Source organism: Arachis ipaensis, chromosome B03, assembly GCF_000816755.2.
Source record: "Arachis ipaensis cultivar K30076 chromosome B03, Araip1.1, whole genome shotgun sequence".
Lineage (NCBI taxonomy): Eukaryota > Viridiplantae > Streptophyta > Magnoliopsida > Fabales > Fabaceae > Arachis > Arachis ipaensis.
Window position 1 is genome coordinate 10773420 of NC_029787.2, and position 13367 is coordinate 10786786.

Sequence of the window (13367 nt, forward strand, 5' to 3'; positions counted from 1 at the left end):
ATTGAGCGAGAAGTGCTTAGTGCTTACCAGTCACCAGAGAGACGACGACGGAGGAAGAAGGGATGACAAGGTGAGCACAGACCAAAGACCGCAGATTGGAGAGCGAGTCGGCGAGGACAGTGACGGCGAGAAGTGGGAGCGACGCCGACGTGAGCTCCGTGAGCAACAGCGGCGAAGCGACCGAGATGAATGAGGAGGGTTGGTGTCTTGGTGAGCGACGGCGAACGATCGGACGAGCTGTGACGGCGACTTACTGGCGCAGCTGAGCAGAGGATGTGGTCCTTGACAGCCTTGGAGAGTTGGAGAAGAGCTGAAGGCCTGAAGCCTCAAGCCTGAAGGAGTGAAGAGTGAGTATCCTAATTTTTCCTCCCTCCTTTCTTACTTACTTCTTCTTCCCTTCTTTCCCTTCTCATTCTTCTTATCTTTTATTTTATTTTACTTAATTTATTTGCATATTTCATTCATTGCATCTTAATTTTGTGCATATTTTTTGTTTTCGTTTCTAAATTCATTATTTTTCATTTGGAGTTAAAATTTTCTTATTTAACTGTTGCATCTTCTCTTGAATTATTTTGGGTACTTAGTGACTTGTTTTATTCTGGATAGGTAATATTATTTATATCAATGCCAACCTTTTATACCTGTATTACTTTTGCATTGACATGAATTTATATTATCTCTCCTTCCCCACTCTCTTCCCCATTGTTGTACATTTTGTACCACTGGCATGCCATGGCTTCTATTGTTTTCTCACTTGCATGTTGAAGCTTCCATGTAAATGAGACCTTTTTCACTTGGCATTAACCCACCCATACTTCATTTATTTTCTTATCTCTATTACTGGGTTACCTTTCTTCCCTTTTTCTTTCAGGATGGCCACCCGGAAGGGAAGCGGAAGACGTTTACATGGGGAGACACACAAGTCCATCTGCACAATCCTTGAAGAAAAGCATCAATTGGAACAACCCATCCACCTGCACATCTCAGCATACACCGAGGACGGTGCAATCTTTAAGTGTGGGGAGGTCGATACCGATCTCCATGGGTTAGTATTTTCTTCTCAAACACCAATGTTTTATTTTCCTTGTTAGTTATTGCATTTGCATGTTTGATTGCATGATTATTTGATTTTATGCATATTTTACCACTTGGTTGAAGTAATATTTTTTTTTTTCAAAAAAAACCTTTTAAGAGCATTTCACTAATTTGAATAAAATTTAATGTTACACTTGTTTGAAGAGATATTATACTGGAACATGGTTTAGAGCTCGAACACACAAAACCAGTGAGATTTTGAGCTTATTTAAATTGGTTGCATTTTATCAACCAATATTCTATTTTGGTGTGTATTTTTCTCTCTAAAATTGTGATCTTTATCTTGTTTAATTCTATATTTCCATGGTTTGATGTATGCATGCACTTATATGATTGAGGCCTTTGTTTCACTGAGCTTACATACCCATATGGCCTTACCCTTTCATTATCCTTTGCAAACCAATTTGAGCCTATTTTACCCCTTTTATTCTTTACTTTAGCATATCATTAACTCTAAGCGGAAAATAATAATGTCCCTAATGTGAATCCTTGGTTAGCTTAGACTAGTAAGAGTGCTCATGAATTAAGTGTGGGAAATTGGGATTGAAAATATTTGGTTTGAGAATTGAGTATGTTAGAATTTTTTAAAAATGTGAAAGAAATAGGACATGTTCATGCATTCAATAATTTAATCATATGCATTGAAAAAAAATTAAAAAAAATAAAAGAAAAAAAATATATAATAAAAAAAAGAAAAAGAGAAAAAGAAGAGAAAAAGAGCAAATAAGTAAAAGGGGACAAAATGCCCCAAAGTAAATGGTGAAAGCAATGCATATGAGTTGCACTAAAGTTAAGATGCATGAATATGTGGAAAACATGGTTAATGGATAGTTAGATGTGGTATTATGATTACATGGATTGTCTAAAGTTAGGTGGAAAGTTTAAGTTAATTAAGGATTCAGATTTTAGTCCACTTGGCCAAATACAATCCTACCTTGACCCTAACCTCATTACAACCCTTAAAAACCTCTTGATATGTGTATCTGTGCATTAAATTTATGTTGATTGTTAGATGAAGAGCAAGCCTTAGAAAGCAAGGTTAGTAGAGAATTGAGAGAATCGAACCTAAAAACACTTGAGTGATTAGAGTGTATACACTACCAGTGAGGGTTCGATGCTCAATTCCTTGTTCCCTTCTTTCATGAGCTATTTTCTTCTTGCAAGTCTATTTGTATTTCATTTTCATGATTTGAATTAGTGAAATCCAGTTCATATTTTCTCTTGAAAGATTTGTTTACTTTTAACTAAGTAGGTAGAAACATTTTGCATGTAGTTGCATTCATATAGATAGGTTGCATTTCATACATTCTACCATTTCTCTTCATCTTTATAGCTTCTCTTAAGCTTAGCATGAGGACATGCTATTGTTTAAGTGTGGGGAGGTTGATAAACCACTATTTTATGGTTTATCTTGTGCTCAATTGAGTGGATTTTATCAACTCTTTACCCACTTATTCATACTATTTGCATGGTTTTACATTTGCCTTCCTAATTATGTGCTTTGATTGAAAACATGCTTCTTTGGTCTTAATTTGCTAATATTAATCCTCTCTTATTACCATTAGATGCCTTGATATGTGTGTTAAGTAATTTCAGAAATTACAGGACAGGAATGGCTCAGAGGATGGAAAGGAAGCATGCAAAAGTGGAAGGAATACAAGAAGTTGGAGAAATTGCTAAGTTGTCCAGCCTGACCTCTTCGCACTCAAATGGCTATAACTTTAGCTACAGAGGTCCAAATGATGCGGTTTTAGTTGCGTTGGAAAGCTAACGTCCGGGGTTCGATTTAATATATAATATGTCATAGTTGCCCTGATGCTAGGTGACGCGACCGCGTGCTCCATGCGGACGCATCGCAGTGACGAAAATTCAGCGTGTTTGAATTCGCAACCAGCGAATTCTGGGCTGTTTCTGACCCAGTTCTCGGCCCAAAAAATACAGATTAGAGGCTATAAAGTAGAGAGAATACATCCATTCATAAAACAGGCTTTCACATTCACAATTTTAGGAGTATATGTAGTTTTTAGAGAGAGAGGTTCTCTCCTCTCTCTTAGGATTAGGATTTAGGACTTCTCTTAGTTTTAGGAGTGACTCTCAATCCCAGGTTCAATGTTCTTTTACTTTATATTTATCTCTTACTTTTAGATACTTTAATGCTTATATTAGTTATGTTGCCTATTTGGCTTATGCTATATTCATGTTATGATTTTCTTAATTAATATTATTTGAGGTATTTCAGACTTAAGATTGCTTTGCTTTATTTATATTAATGCTTTTAATTTAATTTAGATATTTTCCCTTTTGGCTTTGGTTAAATAATTGGTGACTCTTGAGTTATCAAACTCATTGTTGATTGAAAATTGGAATTCTTCAAGAATTAATTTAAGTTCCAATAACTCTAACTTTTCCCAAGGAAAGACTAGGATCTGAGGAATAAAAATTAATTCATCCACTTAACTTACCTTCATAGTTAGAGGTTAACAAAGTGGGAGAAAAATCCAATTCTCATTACAATTGATAAGGATAACCAGGATAGGACTTCCAGTTCTTCATACCTTGCCAAGAGATTATTATTAATTTATTTTACTTGTCATTTAAATATACCTGTGCCCATTGCCCAAACTCCAAAACCCCAATTTACAAACTCATAACCAATAATAAGAACATACCTCCCTGCAGTTCCTTGAGAAGACGACCCGAGGTCTAAATACTTCGGTTATCAATTTTAAAAGGGGTTTGTTACTTGTGACAACCAAAACGTTTGTATGAAAGGACTTTTGAAGGTTTAGAAACTATACTTGCAACGATGATTTATCCGCAAATTTCTAGACCACGCAAAAGTTCTCTCATCAATGGGGGGAAAACAAAAGCCTTTAATGTGATTACCATAAAGGTTTTGGCCACAAAACACAAGACTATTTTGACTTGAAAGATGCAATGGAACAAGCCATCTGGGAAGAAAAGCTAGTTGAGTTCTCGAAATTCATCTGAGAACTAAGGAGGAGAGAGAGAGAAAGAACGCTTCGAGGAAGATCGAAGCTGAATTGTGAAGCTGAGGCAAGGTACCTCCAAGAACCCAGACACTAGTCCAACTGTGGTGGTGAATGTAGTGGTTGGAAGGGATGCCCCACCTAAGTTGAAGTCAGCGGTCAGGAAAGATGCCATGGTGTTAGCCATGTCTTCGGGAAGCTCTAAGGTCCATTTTGGAGAACTCCCTGAGATATCATTCGGCCCGGGAGACCGTTGGTGCTACGACCTTCCCGAGGACCTGCCAATGGTAATCACGGCAAAGATTGGGACTGGCTTGGTCAAATGGATCTTAGCGGATATAGGGATGGATTCGAACATCATGTTCCAGAACGTGTTCGATGCCTTGGGACTCAAGGAGAACGACCTCAAAGACCACCGTCACGGGGTCATAGGATTGGGAGACAACTACATCAAGCTTGATGGGCCCGTTACCCTTCCGATCTGTGTGGGTTCTAGGGCAAGCCAGAAGTTGACAATGGCTGAGTTTGTGGTCCTGAGGGATTCTGGGAGGAAGGACCATTAACGAGCTGTCGGCTATCATTTGCACGAAGTTCCTTACAATGAAATTTGTGGCAGACAATGGATCTGTGGGATTGATCTTGGAAGATTTAGAAATGGTGGTTGTTTGTGACAACACCAGCCTAACACTCAAGAAGAAATCAAAGGAGTCAGCTGGAGTGTTCTTGGCGGACTTGGATGCCAGGGTTGACGAGAAACCGAGGCCTCAACCAGAAGAAGACCTGGAGAAATTCCGAGTGAGGGATATGGAGAATAAGTTTACGTTCGTAAACCGAAACCAACCGTATGAGTTAAAGGAACCCCTGATGGAATTTATCAAAGCAAACAGAGACCTCTTCGCCTAAACTCCAGCCGACATGCCGCGGATAGACCCTGACTTCATGTCACACTGCCTGGCTGTGAAGCTGGAGACCTATCCGGTCTTGTAGTAAAGAAGGAAAATGTCATCGAAAAGAGCTGACGAGGTAGCCAGACAAATGACTAGCTTGTTGGAAGTTGGCTTTATCGGGAAGCTCGCCTACTCCACATGACTTTCAAATGTGGTGCTTGTCAGAAAGGAAAATGGGAAGTGGAGGATGTATATTGATTACTCAGATCTCAATAAGGCGTGTCCCAAGGATTCTTTTTTCCTCCCCAACATTGATGCCCTGGTAGATGTGGCAGCGGGATACAGATTTTTGAGCTTTATGGATGCATATTCGGGATACAATCAGATCTCTATGCACCGGCCTGACGAAGACAAAACGGCGTTTATAATGCCAGTAGGGACCTACTGTTACAAGGTCATGCCCAGGGATGGATTTACTCAGCACCTAGTGGGGGCAATTGCCCCCAGTGAATTTGAAAAAATTAATTAGTAGTTCTTAGTGAATATCTAATTTTCCCCCACCATCCAATTCATTTTGACCCCATTCCCCACCTTCCAAATCTCTAACGGGCTAACCCCCTTCTTCTTCTTCTCCCCTTTTTAAATTTTGTTCCTCTGCTCCAGCCTCCAACCTCCGCTTCCAGACTCCAGCCCTCCAGAGTTACTCTCGTCTGCCGCCACTCGCCCAGTCCGACAGTTTCTCTGTCGCTATCCCGTTAACCCTTTCTCCCGCGTCGGCTCCGTCGGTTTCTCCTTGCATCACCGCATGCCCGCGTCTGGTTCTGATGCTGTGTTCCTTTAGCGTCTGGTGAGGTCTTCTTTCTCAGTCTTCACAGCTTCAAGCCTTCAATCCTCGTCTGGTTCTGTCTTTCCGTTCCTTCGGCGTCTGGATCTGGTTCTATCTTCAGCAGTTCAGGGTGCGGGGTGTCGCTGGTTCTGCCGCTGGGTGCCTGGGTCTTGGGTGCCGCTGGTTCTACCGTTAGGTACTGCTTATGATTTGTGTGGTTCTGCCGCTGCGCACCTGCGTTCCTCTTCTCAGTCTTCTGAATTTGTACCTGCTCCTCTTCTACTGCTTATGATTTGGTTAGGTCTTAGCCTCTTAGATGGTATTTGTGTTGGTTTTCTAAGCCTCTTGGTCATAATTCATATAGTTAGTTCACTTAGTTGCTTCATTCAGTTTTTATTCTCATTTGTTGCATTGTTATTAATTTGATATAGTTCATTAATTCATTCAATTTGATATAGTTCATTAATTTGTTCTGATGTAATTGTGTTCTGATAGAGTTCTAATGTAAATTGTAATTGTTTGTTACTTTGTTAATTAGCAATTGTGTTCTGATGGAATTCTAATGGTGTTCTGAGGTAATTGTGTTCTGATGGAGAAATATTTTATACTGAATTTATATTTTATTAATTTATCAATTTTGTTATTTTGTGAATTTTGTTATTAATGGAATTCAAGTTAATTTTGTTATTTTATTAATTGATGTAATTTTGTTCTGATGTAATTTGTATTTGTTACTTTATTAATTGATCAATTTTGTATGATCTCAGTATTTGAAATAAACACACATGAATAAAATAAGAAAAACGAAAGCACAAACACGATATTGGTAAACTATGTCTAGGCTTAGGCTTAAACAAACTGCAAATTTTAGGCAAAAACCAAGCAGACACGAATCCAAAAAATCTATTCATATTTTGTGTTGGTTTTTCGCACCTGCTACTTCATCTTTCCATTCTTATAACATGTTTGTTTTCGTGGTATTCCTTCATCACCAAATTCATCTCTTCCTACTTCAAATTGTATTTATAATTTTATACTGAACTTCTCAATTTGTATAGAATTGTGAATTAATTTAGGTTTATAATTTTCTTCTATTAGTAATGGAAAAATATTTCAAAAGAACTTCATCATTGGAGATTGGATCCCAAAATAATTCATCGATTTCTTCTAACAAGAGGAGGTTTTTAGAATTCGAAGTAAAAAGTCTCATAGCAGATCCAGGACAACGACCAAAGATTTCAAGTTATCATCCGAATGACAGAGACAAAGTTAGATGTGCATATTTGCAAAAAATTCCTTGTCAACCAAGGACTCATGATTTTCCACAAACTGCTTGTGGTTCTTCTTTTCGAAGATTTAATCCTAATTGGTTTGATGACTATGGCAATTGGTTAGAGTATAGTATATCAAAGATGCTATTTTTTGTCTTTGTTGTTATCTTATGAAACCTGAGACTGAAGGTGGTGATGCTTTTGTAATCAATGGCTTTTCAAATTGGAAAAAAAAAAGAGAGATTACAAACTCATGTTGGGATTCATGATAGTGCTCATAATCAAGCTTGGAGAAAATGTGAAGCACTTATGAAACCAAAACAACACATTAGTACTACTATTAAAAAACAATCTGAGCAAGCTAAAAAGAATTATCAAATTCATTTGACAGCCACAATTGATTGTATTAGATTTCTTTTGCGACAAGGATTGGCCTTTCGTGATAATGATGAGACAGATGATTCTGTTAATCAAGGAAATTTTTTGAAATTTCTAAACTTTCTTGCACAACATAATGAAGAAATTGATCGTGCTTTCAAAAATGCTCGTGGGAATCTTAAACTAAGAGCTCCCTCAATTCAAAAAGATATTGTAAGAGCTGCTGCAAGTGAAACGACAAAAGTTATTGTTAATGGTCTTGGGGATGAATTGTTTGCTGTTTTGGTTGATGAAGCCCGTGACATTTCTATTAAGGAGCAAATGTCAGTTTGTTTAAGGTATGTGAATAAAGAAGGGAAAGTTAGGGAGCATTTTCTTGGTCTTGTTCATGTTTCTAATACTAATGCTTTATCTCTAAAATTAGCATTGGAGTCATTATTAGAAACATATAATTTAAGTTTATCAAGAGTACGTGGCCAAGGATATGATGGTGCCAGTAATATGCAAGGAGAATTTAATGGTTTGAAAACTTTGATATTGAAAGAAAATTCTTATGCTTTTTATGTACATTGCTTTGCTCAACAACTTCAGTTAGCTCTTGTAACGGTTGCAAAGAAACAAGTTGAAATTGCTTTGCTTTTTAATTTGTTAACCAATTTGTGCAATGTTGTTGGAGCTTCGTGTAAACGAAGAGATATGCTTCGTGATAGTCAGATGACTAAGACCATTGAAGCATTACAAAGTGGAGAAATTGCTAGTGGACGTGGTTTGAATCAAGAAATAGCTTTGAAAAGAGCTGGAGATACTAGATGGGATTCACACTATGGAACTATACTTAGATTAATTTCTTTGTTTCCTTCCGTGGTCAATGTTCTTGAATATGTTGAGGAAGATGGAAATAATTCAGAACAAAGAGCTGAAGCATGTCATTTATTGAATGTCATTCAATCCTTTGAATTCATTTTCAACTTGCACTTGATGAAAAATATCTTGGGAGTTACTAATGAATTATCTCAAGCATTACAAAGGAATGATCAAGACATTGTAAATGCTATGGCATTGGTTAAAGTGTTTAAGCAACGGTTGCAAACTATAAGAGATGATGGTTGGTCTCTTTTACTTGACGAAGTCTCATTATTTTGTGACAAATATAATATTACTGTTCCAAAAATGGATGATATATTTGTGTCACAAGGAAGATCAAGACGCAAAGCTCAAAAGATCTCAAATTTGCATCATTTTCAAGTTGAGATATTCTATCAAGTAGTTGATAGACAACTTCAAGAACTCAAGAATCGTTTTACAGAGGTGAATACTGAATTACTTCTTTGTATAGCTTGTCTGAATTCAAGACACTCATTTCTTGCGTTTGATAAGGAGAAGTTAATCCAGTTAGCTCAATTCTATCCAATATCCATTAGAATTTTCTTCTACTCAACTTTTGGCACTTGATAGTCAACTTGAGAACTTTATACTAGATGTACGTTCTGATGATCAATTCTCAAACTTAAATGGGATTGGTGCTCTTTCTCAGAAATTGGTTGAGACTCGAAAACATATTGTTTATCCGTTAGTGTTTCTTCTTTTGAAGTTAGCTTTAGTTTTGCCTGTAGCAACTGCATCAGTTGAAAGAACTTTTTTCTGCTATGAACATCATAAAGAGTCGGCTTCACAACCATATGGGAGATGAATTTTTAAATGATTGTTTAGTGACATACATAGAAAGAGAGACATTTGATTGTATTGACAATGAAAAGATTATTCAATCTTTTCAAAATATGAAACCCAGAATAATGGAATTTTAAATTATTTATTATTTAAATTATTATTTTATTATTTTAATTTGTTAGTTAAATAATTTGAGAAATAATTATATTTTATAATACTATAGTATAATTATATAAATTATTATTATACTATATATATTTTGCCCCCACGGATAAAATTTTCTGGATCCGTCACTGCCCAACACCATGGCATCAATACCATCTTTCACGGCTACCACCTGATAAACCACTATTTTATGGTTTATCTTGTACTCAATTGAGTAGTTTTTATCAACTCTTTACCCACTTATTCATACAAGTTGCATGTGTTACATTTTCCTTCCTGATTTTGTGCTATGATTGAAAACTTGCTTCCCAAGCCTTTAAATTACCAAAAATTAAATTCCCTCTTATCACCATTCGATGCCTTGATATGTGTGTTAAGTGATTTCAGGTTTTACAGGGCAGGAATGGCTTAGAGGATGGAAAGGAAGCATGCAAAAGTGGAAGGAATACAAGAACTTGAAGGAATTGCTAAGCTGTCCAACTTGTCCTCTTCGTACTTAACTGACCATAACTTGAGCTACAGAAGTCCAAATGAGGTGGTTCTAGTTGTATTGGAAAGGTAACATCCGGGACTTTAAAATAATATATAATTTGTTATATTTTCCCCAAAGATAGGTGATGCGCATGCATGCATCACGCGTACGCGTGGATTGTGCGAAATTTCAACGTATCAGAAATCGCTGGGGGCAATTTCCGGGCTGTTTTTGGCCCAGTTTCAAGCCCGAAAAACATATATTAGAGGCTGGGAGTGGAGCAGAATCAGGGGACACTTTTCATTATTCACAATTTAGGTTTTAGATGTAGTTTCTAGAGAGAAAGGCTCTCTCCTCTCTCTAGGTTTTAGGATTCCTAGTTTTATGCTTTTGAGTTAGATATTGAAAAGAGTTACTACCTCCGTTGAAGTCTTTATCATTCTAGTTTGTTTCCTATTCCTTTACTTTTTTTATTCCCCATTTACTTTGTTTAGAGTTATATGGATACCTTCGATTTTGCAATTAATTAATGCAAAGATACTTTTCTATTTAATTTCATTATTTCTTGATTATTTTCAATTGAGTCCAATTATCATGTCTTCTCTCTACTTCCTTTACATGTATGCAAAATTGGCATCCATGTCAATGGAGTAGGCTTCCATTTTGGCTTTGGAGTTGATTAATATTTAATAGGAGACCCTTGAGTTGGAAGACTCAAAAGTTAATTTTGATTGGAAGTTGTTGGCTGGCTCTTTGGCCACTAACGCTAATCCTTCCTAAGAGAGAGGATTAGGACTTGTGAATAGAAGTTGGCTCCCTACTTGACTTTCCTTTATTCGGTAAGGGTTAACAAAGTAGAAACAACAACCTATTACTATTAATCTTGAGAAATCCAACAAGGATAGAACTTCCAATTAATCTTCTCCTAGCCAAGGCTTTTTATTTTAATTACATAAAACCTCTTGTTAGTTTTCATTGCTTTAATTTATAATCATTTATTTTTCCATTCCTCATTCCAAAATTTCTCAGAAAACTCATAACCAATAACAAGAACACTTCCCTGCATTTCCTTGAGAGACGACCCGAGGTTTAAATACTTCGGTTTAATTTTATTGGGTTTGTTTTAGTGACAACCAAGTTTTTGTATGAAAGGACTATTGTTGGTTTAGAAACTATACTTGCAACGAAAATTTATTGTGAATTCTAGACCACACAAAGTCCTCTCATCAGCGTGCGCATCCATGACGCATATGCGTCATTTTCATTTCAGCACACCACGCGTGGGCGTGAGCGACGCCACGCGTCGCATGCAAATTTTTTCCCCCCTCAAATGGAACAGAGAGTTGCATCAAAACGACGCTGGACTCGTGCATTTAGCACAATTCTGGTCGATGCGTACACGTGCCTCATGCGTACGCGTCATTTCTACTTATTCCGTCTTATGCGTTCGCATCCATGACGCGCACGCGTCGATGGATTTCTGCCTCATCCACGCTCACGCGTGATCCACGCGTACGCGTGGATTTAAATTTTGATAACTCCCTAACGTGAGAACCCTAGCCCCTCTCGCGTGTTTTTTTCCCCTCCCCTCTCTCAACGTTTCCCCTTCTATCCATTAGAATTTTCTTCTACTCAACTTTTGGCACTTGATAGTCAACTTGAGAACTTTATACTAGATGTACGTTCTGATGATCAATTCTCAAACTTAAATGGGATTGGTGCTCTTTCTCAGAAATTGGTTGAGACTCGAAAACATATTGTTTATCCGTTAGTGTTTCTTCTTTTGAAGTTAGCTTTAGTTTTGCCTGTAGCAACTGCATCAGTTGAAAGAACTTTTTTCTGCTATGAACATCATAAAGAGTCGGCTTCACAACCATATGGGAGATGAATTTTTAAATGATTGTTTAGTGACATACATAGAAAGAGAGACATTTGATTGTATTGACAATGAAAAGATTATTCAATCTTTTCAAAATATGAAACCCAGAAGAATGGAATTTTAAATTATTTATTATTTAAATTATTATTTTATTATTTTAATTTGTTAGTTAAATAATTTGAGAAATTTTATAATACTATAGTATAATTATATAAATTATTATTATACTATATATATTTTCCCCTACTGATAAAATTTTTTGGATCCGTCACTGGTCATGCCATTTGGGATGAAGAACATGGGAGCGACCTACCAGAGATTGATGAATAAAGTCTTCAAGGACCACATTGGTAAGTCGGTAGAGGTTTACGTAGATGACATACTTGTGAAGATGGGTGAGCTGGGTAGCTTAGTAACCGACTTGAGGTTAAACCCCTGAAATGCGCGTTTGTCATGGAAGTGGAAAAATTTCTTGGATTCATGATCATGCAAAAGAGGGTAAAGGCCAACCCGGATAAGTGTGAGTGGTTCTCCGCATGACAAGCCCGAGATGTGTGAAGGACGTACAAAGACTGGCGGGAGACTCACGACCCTATTGTGCTTCATCGACGTGTCAGCAGCCAGGGGGCTCCCTTTCTTCAACCTGATGAAGAAAGGGATGGCCTTCGAGTGGACCCCAGCATGTGAAGAAGCTTTTAATCACTTTAAAAAAAATCTTGTCGGAGCCACCTTCTCGGTAAGCCAAAAGAAGGGGAGACCTTGTATCTGTACCTTGCGGTGACAGAAGAGGCCATGGCGGCTGCTCTGGTCCGGAAGGAGGACAAGCTACAACAACCTGTGTACTTCGTAAGCAAAGTGCTCCAAGGAGCGGAGTTGAGATACACCAAGCTAGAAAAATTAGCGGATGCCTTGTAAATCTCCTCTCAAAGGTTAAGGCAATGCTTTCATGGACACTCGATCACACTCAGAACCGACTAGGTGATCCGACAGATTCTGCAGAAGTCTGACCTGGCGGGGCGAATGATGACTTAGGCAATAGAGCTGTCCCAGTTCAATATTCAGTATGAATCCCGACACGCGATCAAAGCACACGATGGAAACTCCATGTTAATGGAGCTAATAAGAAGAGAGGTTGTTAAGTACGCAGTAGTACAGGGATAGCTATACAAGAAAATGCTCAACCAACCCTTACTAAAGTGCTTACGACCCGACCAGATGGTGTATGTCCTAGGTGAAGTGCATGAAGGATGTTATGGCCACCACATTGGGGACAAAGCTTTGGCTCGAAAGCTCGTTAGAGCCAGTTACTGGCCTCCATGATGACAGACGTTCGCGAGTTCGTCAAGAGGTGCAAGAAATGCCAAGAAAATGCAAATTTCCATAAAGCACCGGCAGAAGAGCTAAGCTCAATCCTGGTCTCCCGGCCTTTCTCCCAATGGGGAGTTGAACTCCTGGTGTTGCAACGTAATGATATCGGCCCACCGACTCCTAGAGAAGGCAAGCTCTCGCCTAATTGGGAAGGAGCTTACAGGGTAAAAGAAGTGCATGGAAAGGGTGCTTACAAGTTAGAGCGATTAGACAGAAAGGAGGTCTCGAGGACATGGAATGTGGCGAACCTTAGAAGGTTTTACTCCTGAAGGCTGGACGACCTCCCGGCCAATTGGTTATCCTTTGCCTTCGCTTACTTTTACTTTCATCTACTTTGTCATTTCTTTCTTTAATTTAATTTGTTTCAC

At 37.9% G+C, this 13367-nt stretch overlaps 1 protein-coding gene across 1 annotated transcript; it reads left to right on the forward strand.

Moving 5' to 3' along the window:
* LOC107632477 (zinc finger MYM-type protein 1-like) lies at nucleotides 4686–9137 on the forward strand. Its single transcript, XM_016336154.1, has 4 exons — nucleotides 4686–4927; nucleotides 5839–5994; nucleotides 7480–8838; nucleotides 8903–9137. The coding sequence occupies exons 1-4, from the start codon at nucleotides 4686–4688 to the stop codon at nucleotides 9135–9137; spliced, it is 1992 nt and encodes a 663-aa protein (XP_016191640.1).